The sequence below is a fragment of the Vulpes lagopus genome, chromosome 6 (genome assembly GCF_018345385.1).
Source record: "Vulpes lagopus strain Blue_001 chromosome 6, ASM1834538v1, whole genome shotgun sequence".
In the NCBI taxonomy this organism is placed as follows: domain Eukaryota; kingdom Metazoa; phylum Chordata; class Mammalia; order Carnivora; family Canidae; genus Vulpes; species Vulpes lagopus.
Genome location: NC_054829.1, coordinates 79,931,623 through 79,946,037, shown reverse-complemented (window position 1 = coordinate 79,946,037; position 14,415 = coordinate 79,931,623). Strand labels below are relative to the sequence as shown.

Here is a 14,415-nt window from a genome sequence, read left to right as displayed (position 1 = left end):
ATTCGTTACACCCAATTGTAACTGCTCTATAATGTGAATATATGCATATTTCAAATAAAATAGCTAACACAAAATACTCTTTTTTATTTTATTTTTTATTTTTTAATATTTTATTTAAATTCAATTTGCCAACATATAGTCAAAATACCCTGTTTTCAAAGCCAGTCTGTAATATTTTGATTTTGTCAGACTCATACATTCAGCTTGATGAAACATGCTGGTTAAAAGTTAAGATGAAATTGTTAGTGAGATAATTATTCTTCATTTTCAGGCAAATGAACAAATTCAGAAAGCAGGAGGCTTAAAAACCTCCAGCATCATAATTGCTCTGACAGATGGTAAGTTGGACGGTCTGGTGCCATCATATGCAGAGAAAGAGGTGAGTGTTGAACTGAAACTGTTCATTATACCCTGGTGTACTTTGCTGTGTGTCTCTGTATTCATAGCCCGATATTGGAATAATGCACCCCTCTCTCTGCACCCCCCTCCATAGGCAAAGATATCCAGGTCATTTGGGGCTAGAGTTTATTGTGTTGGTGTCCTTGACTTTGAACAAGCTCAGGTGAGTACAGCGGATCTGCAAACCTTAATCTAAATTACATCATCATCTTAAGGGTATTTTATCAAATTCTTTTCACTGATGACCTACTGTGACACTAATCTGTTACTAAAGATTTTTTATAAAATTATTTTGAACTCTGCATCAATTATGTCTGATTTTGAGAGGTTTCATTGCTGAAAACAACACTCTAAAATTTCCTGAATATTCATTTGGTTCAGAGGAAGTAATATTATGGTCACATATTTGGACTAAAATAATATGAATACTCCTTTTTGAACTCAATGGACAAGATTATTATGACAGTCTTATGTAGGTGTTTTAGTTTGATTTAAAACTTGACACTTAGTGCAGGGATTTGGGAAATCTGTTTAGAGGAAATTTTTAATAGTTTTCATTCCAAAACCCCAATTTTTTCATAATTTTTGGAGGTTTATATATTAATTTTTTTCCCCTGCTCACTAGATGGTCTCACATTTAAATTTTTGGTTGAACATAACTAAGATTTCTGTGTCTTATGACATTTTGGCTAGTAGAGCTCTGCAGTGCTTTGAGATTCAAACTTGAGGCCAGTGTAAAGGGGTTGTGGCTGATTCATTTCACTGTGATACATTTAGAATAACACTAGTGCCATTTCCTTCAATTCCTGACAGACTACACTGGTGAATTAATCCTGTGGTGTAATTTTCCAGATGAACATAACTGAAACATAATGAAGTGTATAAAATGTATGTCTCAACTACCCGTTAATTGAATGTTCCTCGTTTTTCTAAAGCTGGAAAGAATTGCTGATTCCAAGGAACAAGTTTTTCCTGTCAAGGGTGGATTTCAAGCTCTTAAAGGAATAATTAATTCTGTGAGTATTTTTCTGGGAGTAAGAAAGGCTTAACGATTTTAGATACATTTTAAAACATATGAAGTAATCTTGATATACCTTCAGGTGATCATTATCTTGAAGAAAGAGATTAAGAAGGAGGTTTGTTTGGTATTGAGAACATGGCTTAATTCTAAAGATCTGGATTTTGTCTGGATTTTGTTTGTATTAATGGTTGGTATTAATTCTTGTAAATTTGATTTTGTGAGCTTGGGTTTGAGATTTCAAGTTTAGGATCTTCATAAACAGTCTTTGACACTTCTACCGTTTGAGCGTGGAGTTCCTGTCTTGATATCTTGAAAGTTTTATAGGCTTTAGAGAAGAAGTATAAAATAAAAATTTGGATTGGAATGTGTGATTTCTCCCTCTTCCAAAAATGGCGTTTCTTAGCTATCAAGCAGACACCTTGCACAGTGGCTGAGTATTTGACTGCTGTTGTTCTTTCCATTTTAATGATTAATAGTTTCACTGGAGCTCATAATATTTCTGTTTGGAATTCAGTTGCACTCTCTCTGATGATTGTTAGACTCGGGGCACCCCTAAAGAAGGTAAGGGGAAGTATGATGATGAAATGCAAAGCAAAACTCCTAGGCTTTCAAAGCTGAGGTTTATGTTTCATTTTACTGCCTTTTTCTAGAAGCACTAGGAACAGTTGCTATTAAGTATTTATGATATTTTGGTAAACACCATCCTAAAATGGAAGTGAATAATATATATTCTCTAAGCCAAAGCTTTCCCTTTAATCTTTAGGTATTAACTGAAGGAAAAAATAAGTCTCAATATCTTTGTACATTTAAAATTTCTTTTTAAAGATTGTGTTTTTCAGAAACAGTGAGATTGGTTGGTTTTGTTTTTAAGTAGCATGTAGGTTTTTTCCCCCTAATTCATGGAGCTTTTCGAAGAAAAAAATATGATTTGGTTCTATTACATATCAGTACTTCTAGTGGACAGGCCGAATGTAAATACAGAATGGAACGGAAATTTTATTATTTTAGGAGTTTAATTATGTTTAGTATTTGGAAAAAATTGCAATGTAAAAAATAGGAAATATTTGTATTCATATTTTTATGAATATTTCTATGGATTTATATTTGGATTCAAGGTAAATACTCTGTGATTTGGTTTAAAATACAGGAAAATGGATGGACAATGCAGAAGGGAGCATAATTTGATCCTGAAAATAAACAAACCATTGGATTGTATTTTAAATAGAATTTATTGTTTTTGGGGATTTGCAATTATTTTTATAATTATAGTGGGGAGGAGAGGAGACTTCTCTGGGTTATTCCCTTTGGAATACTATACCAATGGGTATAGAGTTCATTCTTTTTTTTTTTTTTTCTTTTTTTACATTTTTAAAATTTAAATTCAATTTGCCAACATGTAGTATAACACCCAGCGCTCACCCACCATGTGCCCTCCTCATTGCCCGTCATCCAGTTACCCCATCCCCCCCCACCTCCCCTTCCACAACCCTTTGTTCATTTCCCAGAGTTAGGAGTCTCTCATGGCTTTTCTCCCTCTCTAATTTTTCCCCACTCAGTTCTCCTCCTTTCCCTTATAATCCTTTTCACGATTTCTTATATTCCATGTATGAGTGAAACCATATGATGATTGTCCTTCTCTGACTTCTATCACTCAGCATAATACCTTCTAGTTCCATCCACGTTGAAGCAAATGGTGGGTATTGGTCCTTTCTGATGACTGAGTAATATTCCTGTATATATAGACCACATCTTCTTTATCCATTCATCTTTCGATGGACACCGAGGCTCCTTCCACAGTTTGGCTATTGTGACATTGCTGCTATGAGCACTGGGGTGCAGGTGTCTCAGTCTTTCACTGCATCTGTATCTTTGGGGTAAATCCCCAGTAATGCAATTGCTGGGTAGTAGGGTAGCTCTATTTTTAACTCTTTGAGGAAGAGTGGCTGTACCAGTTCGCATTCCCACCAACAGTGCAAGAGGTTCCCCTTTCTCCACATCCTGTCCAACATTTGTTGTTTCCTGTCTTGTTAATTTTCCCCATTCTCACTGGTGTGAGGTGGTATCTCATTGTGGTTTTGATTTGTATTTCCCCGATGGCAAGGGATGCAGAGCATTTTCTCATGTGCTTGTTGGCCATGTGGAGATCTTCTTTGGAGAAATGTCTGTTCATGTCCCCTGCCCATTTCATGATTGGATTGTTTGTTTCTTGGGTTTTGAGTTTGATAAAAAATATGGAACGCTTCATGAATTTGTGTGTCATCCTTGTGCAGGGGCCGTGCTAATCTTCTCTGTATCGTTTCAATTTTAGTATACGTGCTGCCGAAGAGAGCACTGTTCATTCTAATATAGTTAAACTTCTGCTTTTCTGTCAAAAAAGGAGGAGTAAATTATCCTCAGGGAATCCGGGAAGTAGTAACATGGCAGAGTTGACAGGTAGACGAATGAAATCATTACAACCTAAGTTGATCTCACTAATGGTTGAGATTTTTATTGACGTGATGGTAGCTTGGGATTTTTGCTTACTTTATAGAAGTTTAAGGCAATTCAAGCACTTTATGTCTCTTCAAGGCAGAGTTTGCTCCATGTGTGATAATACACAAAAGCTATAATTCTGCCTTAAATTTGAATTGCACCTGATACTTACAAAAGTACCATCTTATCTTTAAAACATTATATTTGGTATTTAAAACAAATATCCTCTATATTTTTCAGGGTAAGGGCAGAGAGGAAGAGACTATCCATTTATTTTTGATTTAACAAACTAGTGGAGAAAATTGTACTGTGGAATAGATTTATGCAATGCTAAGCAAATGTAAATTATCAGAAAATTTAAGTCTTTCAGATGTCTGATACTTTGAAGGCAAAATATTTGCTAAATTGAGAGAGAGATTATTATTATTATTATTATTATTATTATTATTATTATTTTGTTAGAGATTGTTCAAATATATCTGACCTTATTGTCAAATGAATTAATCTTTAATTAGAAAAAAATGTAAGCTGATACTCTTGTTTTCTTTTTTCTCCCTCCACTGGGCACAAAAATCCAGTGACCTAGATGGTCTGGTGCTCATACTGTAAATCACATTTTTTTCAAAATCAACTTCTTAGTCAGCAAGGTTAGGAGTTTCATTTTGGAATCTTCCTTCATTGTAATTAAAATAAAAATAACACTATAGCAGTTCTATCTTTATAACTTCAAACGTGAGTGACTGAAAAGGCCTTTGTTATGAACATTTTACATGTTAACAATTTAATACCTTCTGTAAAATTTATTTGATTCAGAAAATCATTTTCACATTTTATTTTGATTTGGAATGAAATGGGACATTTCAAAATGTTTGGATTTCTGTCCAGGCAAACATGATATGTAACACTTTTGGGAATATTGGTTTACTCTCCAGTCTTAATTAGGAATATGAAAGTTTAAAATTCATTATTAGATCAAGTAGGTGCTGGTGAAAAACTTTTCCTCTTTTTCACCTTCCTTCCCCCTACATCCATTATCTGCCTTATTCTTTCATCCACTCATTTATTGAGCTCTAACCATGCCTCGGGCACTACGTTAAGCTTGCAAGAGAGGAGGTAAACTTAAATAAGACAAATTCTCTGTTCTAAAGGAGCTTGAAAATAGTGATGACTTGAGGGTTGGAATATAGTGGTCACTACAAGAGTTATAAATTGTGGGGATAAAATGAAGCCAGGAAGTTCAGGGAGTGACGAGTGACTCTGGGTGACAGAGAGGAATCCTACCTTGCAGTTTGTGTGAAGATGCCAATATGGTGAGAGTCAAGTTAACAGAAGGATGGGATAAGTGTGGATATATGAAGTCATGGGAGACTTTTGATGGTGCAGTTTGAACTGTGCTCTGACAATTGGAGTAAATTGGAAACAAGGAACATAGAACTTCAGAAAGAGCCTGGGCTGAGTGGCTGAGGCATAGGAGGGAGTGTGGCCTGGCTTGGATTATGGAGGAATACGAGGGATAGACCTTGACAAGTGGCCTGGATCCAGATTATGGAAACTTTCAAATGTTTGAATGGGGGAATTGGCATGTGTTTCCTAAGTACTCAGAGAAGGATGGAAAAGCATCAGAGGGATGAGATTTATATGATAGCTGAGAATGATCAGGAAGAATATTCTTGTGGGAATACATAGGATAATTTGGAAGATGGAAAGGTGTGTCATAAGTCTCTTGCAATAGTCCTTGTGAGAGACATGGTGAAAAGAAACCTAATACAGTGAACGACAGTATGAAATTGGGAATAGGAAGAGCTGAGTGTGAGTTCCAACTCTGCCACTGCCTAGCTCTGTGATGTTTGTACTTTATACCATGTAATCTCTCCAAGTTTAAGATTCTCATTGAGTCAAATGGGGACAGTTCTATTCTATTTCATTGGATTGTTTTGTGAAATAAATGAGATCATGATTAAGAACAGTCTAACACTCTAAAAAAAAAAAAAAGAACAGTCTAACTCAGAAGGGCTGGGCTTGAAAACATTTGCTGGGAAGCTACGAATGTCAGGAAGTTGGGACCATGTATGATGAGGTATTTGATCTTTCTGCAGGGCAATCCACTGAGAGAGATGGCCGGATTTCTAAGTAATCAATGACTTAGGTCTAAAAGGACATGGCATGGATACATGGGAGGATCAGATCTAACAAGTGGGCATAACTACAAGGATGTCTAGATGGTGTAGCTAACCAAAATCAAATACTTGACTGTGCCCTAGTTCCGAATCCTCAGGCCTTAGGGCTTGGGCCCAGCCAACAACTGGGAAAGCAGATTCAGTATTACCGTGGCAAACACTATGTAGAATTTCAGGAACCTGCATTTAGAAAAGAGCTATGGTTCTTGTTGGGATAGAGACTTAGTTGTTAAGGGGGAAACCACATCTTAATGGACTATAGCTCCTTGGGGCTTATTTTAGGTATTGGGATTCTAGGTTCTAGATTCCCAGTAAAACTGGGTTAAGGATCACAAGGAAAACGTAATAAACTCTCTGCCCTGGTCAGAATCATGTTAGGAACAGGGTGGGGCAGAGCCTCCAGGGATAAAACGTTTCTCTTGCTGAGCCAGGCTCTGACGGCTCTGGAAAATATTAGCTGCTGTTATTATTGTGATGGCGGTGAAACTGGAAATAAGAAGGTGGATTTGGGAGACCTTGAAAAGTTCATAGAACCTGAGAGATCACTGGATATGAGATGAAAAGGACAGGGCAGGGAGTCAAATGGAACTTGGGCATTTTGCTCCGACTCCTCTGAATAACTGGAAGCAGGGAGGGGGCGATCTGTTTTACAGAGGGTGCCGGAGTGCTAGAGGACTCGGTGGGATCGGGCAGAAGGGCTGAGGGAGACATTGAATTGGGGCTGGCAAGTCCCTGTGGGGAATGTCCGTTAGGGATGTGAAGTCCCTGGAAATGTTCAAGTCAGAAAACTTCAGAATTGACTCATTGTTCCTCTTCTTGTGTTTTCTCCTGTCCCATTGCCCGCAAACACAGGATATAATTCTTCTATTATCCACGTTAGATTATCTTTAATGTCTTAAAATGCTAAACAATTATTTTTGGTTTCTTGGAAAGGTGATTGCAAGGCTTTTGTTTGAAAATGAAATTTTAGGGGATCCCTGGGTGGCTCAGCGGTTTAGCGCCTGCCTTTGGCCCAGGACGTGATCCTGGAGTCCCAGGATCGAGTCCCGTGTCTGGCTCCCGGCATGGAGCCTGCTTCTTCCTCCTCCTGTGTCTATGCCTCTCTCTCTCTCTCTGTCTATCATAAATAAATAAATAAATCTTAAAAAAAAAGAAAGAAAATGAAATTTTATTTGAACTAGTCAGACTGACATGTGAATACCATGTGGTTCAGTGTTTCATTAGGCAGTGCTGTGTGGATGGTAGCATTCAAAATAAAACAAAACCACAGATTGGTGAATAACATGGAAAGAATAAAAATAAAAATACTATGTGGAAAACCTCCCTCTCTCTTTTTTCCTCCTAAAATCAAGACCTTGGGATGTTGTACTCTGCAATTACTTGCACAATTGTTTTTTGATACAGTACCTCAGAAGTATTAAGCAGAAGAGATGAATCCATTGTGAAACTGGTTTTATAAATAACTCTGATCCAAAAGAATTAAGAACACTATATCCTAGGTGATGGCAGCCAGTGCCAGAATTTTTAAATATCTAATGGGGAAATAGAGGAGCATAAATAGGAGGGGACGATCACTCATACATGTAGCAAATTTAAATAAAACTGAAATAGATTGTTTATAAAGGGAAAAAAGTGAAATATACATTTCAAAAAAGAACTTCATTCTAAGTGCTGGAAATGTAAGCTTCATCTGAACTTTGCACCAAATTGTTTTTCTCAGTAATGTCTATTTTTGTTGTTGTTTTCTCTCTCTCCTTTTTTTTTTTTTGGAAAGTTTCTAAGAAAGGTGTCTACATTATGTTTTAATGAAATGAGAAGACACTGCAAAATCATATTCTTTATAGGAAATCATTTTCATAGAAGAGGAACCTAATGAACATTCTGCTAAGACATCAGTTCAAGTGATTTTAGCAGGTTTTGCTATGAATGCTGACTTAGTTGTGGAAATCTTTATTTATAAAGTCATGGTTTGATTAAAAAAAATCTGAAGTCTGAGCTAACTGTAAAGATACATTCACAGGAAAAAAAAACAAACTGGTAGGACTTTTTCGAAATTGGAAATCAGTTTCTAGGACTCTTTAAAAAAAGACTGGCTATAACATGAGGCTCACCATAAGTCAGCTTCTTCTGGGCTTCTATTTATCCAGGAATCTTTGGTACTGAATATAGATGAAGTGTCTTATTATAACATCATTCACATTAATGATAGGACGATTGGGGCTGTGATTCATCCTCCTTCTTTTTTTTTTTTTTTTTTGTCCAGTGCCCTAATAGAGCATTGGGTAAGTAGTTATTGCTTAATTCATATTTATCAGTGAATGAGTAAATGAAATCTGTGCTTTTTGAACGTTTTTAAATACAGTTATGGTGTATTTACACGTTAAAAAAACCTTTATTTTGAATTGACTTATGATTCCGTATAACTTTGATTTCATCGTATTTGTATTCCACTGTATCATGACTTTGGTTACAAAACCCAAGTTCATACCAGCTTAAGAGGAAAAAAGCTATTGTCTTATATGACTAGGTGGTCTAGGGGGAGGAAATTGCCTCAAGTACATTTGGATCCAGAGAACCAATCTATGTTCTTAAAATCTCTCTTTGTAAATTTTACCTATGATTTTACTCGCTTCATTCTTTTTCCTTGTTCAAATGAGTGTCAGATGAAGATAACTTCATCAAAAGTTTCAGGCTTATATGAGCCTCAATTAGAAGCACATTGGAAAGAGAGAGCTATCGTTTTTGGAGCATCAGAATACTCTGTCCCAGATGAGGACTCTGAGTGACTCAATTGAGTCAAGTGCTCAGTCCTGTTAACATTTAGGCTGGCCTGAGTAACATGCCTACCCGGTGACAAGAGGTTGGCTTCATGGGGAAGAAAGAGGGAGAAGGCATCATGATCCATAGCCTCACTAGGACCCCATAGAGTGGAGAACAGTTTCGTCAATACAAAGGAAACACTGTTCATACACATCTAAGGGTGAAAAACTGTTCATGGTAGGAAAAAAATTTAATAGCTATTACAGTCCATATATTCAAATACCTTTAAAATATGTTTGACACATACTCTACTAAGGCAATTCATTCCTTCCAAATTTGAATAAACTAAAAAATACAAATAGAAAGCTTGTTTTAAGTTATTCATTTTATGTACTGAAATTTTATAATCTTGTGTCCGTAGCCCAGTGTTCTGTTTGCATTTGCATGATAATTTTACTTAATGATAACGTTATTCTTTTTCTTTATTTGGTTGGGTCTGTAGTCTAGGAAAATCAAATCTACTTTTAATAAATACAGCTTTGTGATATTTCATGAACTAAACCAAATTAAACTATTTATCCAGGAATCTTTGATACTGAATATAGATGAAACTAAACTGGTGCCATTGGGTTGTATTGCCAAAATGAAGTGCCAGTTGTTTACTTCTTAACATCAATTTGTTTGGGCTATAAAAGAAGACTCTTAGAGGCTCACCTCTACTTGAAAGCAAATTCAATCAAATAGAAGGACATTGAAAAGGAGGAAAAAATAGTTAAAATTTACCACCAGTATAAATTATTAAAATGCATGATTTTTCAGTTATATCTTATTTTTTCCTCAAATATAACAGTTCCCGATTTATTTGGAAGCATTTTTTGAATGTTTTTGAACATTTTTTGAATGTTTTTAAGACACTTTTCTCGTGTTGAGTTACAAAGATGAACATGGTGCCCTCGACTTGTTTTTAGGCATAGGTGTTTGATTATGAAACTAATCGAAGACTCGGTAAGGCTTTGTATTTCTGTTCTTGTGGCTTAGGAAGATATTTTATTTGCCACTCTGGATTTTTAGAAATCGAATAGAACAAAGATAGATCTAGAATGCTTGACAGATAGATTTCATGTTTCAGTTAATAAAACAAAAGAGTGGTCAAGTAAGACCAATATGAAATAATATATGTGTCAAAGTGAAAATTATGTTGAGATTCAATTTCTTTACATTCTAAAGCAAATAGTATATTTGTTTTAACTTTATCCATAATTTCAATGTACTTTTTATGGAAATCTATTCATCCTTTAAGAAAGCATTAAATGATTATTTGGAGTTTGTGCTAACCAAAAAAAGAAAAAAAGGGTGGAATCAGATACACTTCTGTTTCAAATAACAATCAATTTTTGGCAGATTTCTATGTTGTAGTGGGAAAGGAAGCCCTTCTAACATGATTTGTTTTGAAAATTGCAATTGTGAGATGCAGAGGAACTTAAATGTTATTTGGGGTTTTTGTGTCGCAATTTGTGATATGGGCATATTTTCATCAACAGTATAATCACAACTATTCTTCTGTTGTGTTTGGAGCTGAGTAGAGTAAAAGGCAATGATTATAACTTATGTTCTTCCTTAGACTTCTTACAGTAAAAGTTTGTTTAAATATTTGTCACTTGTGCTTATACAACTCCCTCACTTGAGAAGGAAGAGAGAATCTATTTTTCGCAATGGGCTGGGGCAAAGCCCACTCACTGTATTGTGCAACTGGTATTTTGAAGCTCCAAGCAGTTTTTAAAAAATGAACTCAACCAAAACATGTGATTACAAAATTTGTTTTAAAAGATTTTATTATTATTATTTTTTAAAGATTGTATTTATTTATTCATGAAAGACACACAGAGAGGGAGAGACACAGGCAGAGGGAGAAGCATGCTCCCTGCAGAGAGCCCAATGTGGGGGCTCGATCCCAGGACTCTGGGACCACAACCTGAGCCAAAGGCAGAGGTTCAACCACTGAGCCACCCAGGTGCCCCAGATTTAATTAGTTTTAAAGTAATACCTGACATGGGGCTTGACCCTCAAGTTTGCGACCTAGTGTCACATGCTCTATGGACTAAGCCAGCCAGGTGCCCCATGATTATTTAAATACTACCACTTAAAGAAAAAGACGTTTGATAGGGATGTTTGACAGCCAGAAAGAAAATAAAGATCATCTGAATATTGAAATCTAAAAAGCAAACAAGGAAAGGTTGTGAAAATATCCTTACAATTGTTTTAGCTGCTTATTTTATGCGTACCTATGGCTAATTACTAAGGCTTCATTTTGTTGCGACCTTGGGAATAATGACCTTCCGTATGAGGTATAAACTTGGAATCCTTCATATTAGGATGAACTCCTGTAGTGTTTAAAGCTGCTCAATGAGTAAGGAAGAAAAATGCTTGTTTTTTAGATTTATTATTATCCTTACTGATATATTCTCTGACATCCTGTATGTCATGGAAATTAGCAGTTTCTACCTGTTAAGGACATACCTAGGGTGCTTATAAATTATCTATAATGTTGTATTGTAGATCACATTATATACCCAAAGTCGGTTTTAGAAATTTATTGCTAGAATGAATATTTTTAATTTTTGATAAAATTTTTTAAAATGTCTAGGTAGTGCATTGAATATAAGTGTAGTGAACTAATCCATTTTTAAGGAAAAGTCTTTAATATTTAGAATTGACCTTTACAAATGGGATCACAAAGGAAACTGGTTGATGGGATTTATTTTTTTTTCCTTTTTTCATATATGTGTCTAGAATTAGCCCTCTTTTCTTGAGAAGACACATATATTAAGTTCATGTATCTTTTCGTGTTGTTTTTATTGTTTCTTAAATTATTTTTTCCATTTGGCTCAATGCCTTATTGATGCCATTGATTACCAAAATTTGTACCATACAAAAAGTTTTCCCTTCACTGTATGTAACTGAAGATGTGATTTGATTAATTCTAGTAGTGCCTAATTAAGCTCTGTATTTTTTTAAGCTCTGTATTTTTTTATATGCTTAACTGTTCAGTGTTACACACCTCATTTATTTGCCTTATAGTCAAAATGGTCTTGCCTTTTATTAGAAAGTTTTACATTTACTTTTCAATTAATTCAATAAACATTAATTGAGCAGCTGCTATTTTTAATATATTGTATTATCTACTTTTTATGTTAGATTGGCTTGGAATATATGGTATTATCATTCATTAAAAAAGTATTTACCTAGTTTCTTCTGGAATGGGCTCTGTCCTATTTTCCAAATATAATAACCTTTCTATTGCCAGTTAGAAATTGGAAAAAGTACAGATTTTGAAATCTGTTTTGGTTTATATTAGTTGTGGGAAGTTTTGTTGTTGTTGTTGTTTTAACTGATGCTTGATCTTCAAATCATAAAACCTAGATATTTCTCCAAAGTTCAACATCAACTTCAAAGACACTGCATGTCCTAAATCATATGTTGTCTTCATTTCCCCATCTTAACTAATTCCATGCTAAATTTTCCCATCTTAACTAATTCCATGCTAAATTTTATCTTGGGTATATCTCAGTTTCCTGCCAATTAATCCCATTTTATCTTAAATGCCAGAAGAAATAGGCCACAACTATATACATTGTATGTATTTTTTCAGGCCATAATATGGCTTTTATTACTTCTTCCAATGTCCCATATCTGCTATTACAGCATGTATTCATTATGTAAACATGTTTAGGAACTTACAAGATCTCAAATCAATATATGGTTTCATATGCATCTTAAAAAAATCTCAGAAATAAGAAATTAAATATGATGCTATCTGGTTATTTCTGGTGTAGATTGTTCCTTGATAATACTGTCACTTTACCTGATTATTATTCAGTGATTATACAGATCTGATTGTAACTCTATTGTCAAGAAAAGTAAGAAATTGGTTTGTAACCAGTGGGATTCTTGAAAGAGTTGTGTCTGACTTCGCAATGGTTCACATCCCGCTCCGGCAAGTATTGCCAGTTCTAGCTCCAGAGTACACATCTGCTGCTTGTTACCTTGTGTGTAAATTTGGCCTGGAGTGAAATCCTGAGACCTGATCACATAATGTTAGATATAGACTCAATCCAAATTAATTTGGAACATGCCTGGAGTAGCTAGGGTGAAACACCATTCTGATATTTCATTCAAATCACTCTGCAGAGAAGGGACAGTGCAATGGGATCTACTTTGATCTTCTGCCAAACATCTACAATCTCAGGCCAGCAGGCACAAGGTCAGAGCTGACTCTTAAGGCTGCATTTGGTCTTATTGCTGACCAAAAACTAAACCAGTGGGAGGCAAATAACCTTATCTTAACCTATCCCCCTCCCTTGCCAAATAGAGAAATTCTGTGAAATTAGTATTTGCCATGTATGCCGAACTAATGAGAGTATTTTGATGATCAGAATTACACAAATAGTGGAATTAAAATTATACACAATCAGTTAGAGGAAACAGAAAATAATCATAAATTGTAAGAGTGAATACTATTGTTCCATTTACAGTTTTATCCCAAACAACTTGGAAGAGGGGAAATATTTGGGTTTTGACTTTGTTATCATAATGCAGGACAGGCCTTTTATCATATGTTTAAAGGGAGCATTCAAGACAAATACAGTTTTTAAAAAAGATATTACTTATTTATTCACGAGAGGCAGAGAGACTCAGGCAGAGGGAGAAGCAGGCTCCATGCAGGGAGCCTGATGTGGGACTCCATCCCGGGGCTGCAGGATCACACCCTTAGCCAAAGGCAGATGCTCAACCACTGAGCCACTCAGGTGTCCCGACAAATACATTTTTAAAAAGGTTTTTATTTATTTATTTTTATATATTTATTTATTTGAGAGAGAGAAAATGTGTGTGCGTGTGCGAGCCAGCGTTGTGCAAGGGTAGGGAGAGGAAAGGGAGAGAATCCCAAGTGGCCTCAGTGCTAAGTACAGAGTCCTATGCAGGGCTCAGGCAAGGGCTCAGTCCCACGACACTGAGGTCATGACCTGAGCTAAAACCAAAAGTCCCAGCCTTAACTGACTGAGCCACCCAGGTGCCTCAAGACAAATACATTTTAAATAGGACAGAATGTTTTGTTAATGAGAAAGGACAGTAACTGTGATTATAGAGATTAAATATATAAAACCATCTTTAGGATTTAATTCACAGTTTGGGCCAACATGTTGGAATATAGAATTTTTATACAGAGTATCAGAATTCAGATTCTATGTATTTTAACTTCTTTTCTATTATAGATTTGTACTGGCTTATAAACGCAAGTCTTGTAGATGGTGTTGTGTATACCAACAGCGACTCTGTCTAGACCTCTCTGTTTTGGAGTTCACACCTTCATCTCCTACCCAACCTGTGTCCCATGGGTGCAACTGTAGGTTAAGAAGTTTTTAAAGACTCTGTGGTTCACAAATATATATAGAAGGAAAAGAAACCAAGAAAAGAACAGCAGAGCAACAGAACACTGTCAGGCAGACATATAAGCAGACCTCATTGTCCTTTTTAGAAAACATTTTCCCTCATGCTGCTTGCATTTCTTGCTTTACTGAATGGCTATGC

The 14,415-nt window shown here is 35.6% G+C and overlaps 1 protein-coding gene and 1 non-coding gene across 2 annotated transcripts in view; one reads left to right on the top strand and one right to left on the bottom strand.

Moving 5' to 3' along the window:
- The window catches only part of ANTXR2 (ANTXR cell adhesion molecule 2), a 159,222-nt gene that overhangs the window by 18,795 nt on the left and 126,012 nt on the right, over positions 1–14,415 (top strand). The window contains exons 5-7 of the mRNA XM_041757981.1: positions 272–379; positions 494–562; positions 1,335–1,415. Coding sequence (XP_041613915.1) covers positions 272–379; positions 494–562; positions 1,335–1,415 — 258 coding nt within the window. The remainder of the gene's footprint in view (positions 1–271; positions 380–493; positions 563–1,334; positions 1,416–14,415) is intronic.
- On the bottom strand, positions 3,646–3,752 carry LOC121493952. The gene has a single exon (XR_005988602.1). It is a non-coding gene; the product is annotated as a U6 spliceosomal RNA (small nuclear RNA).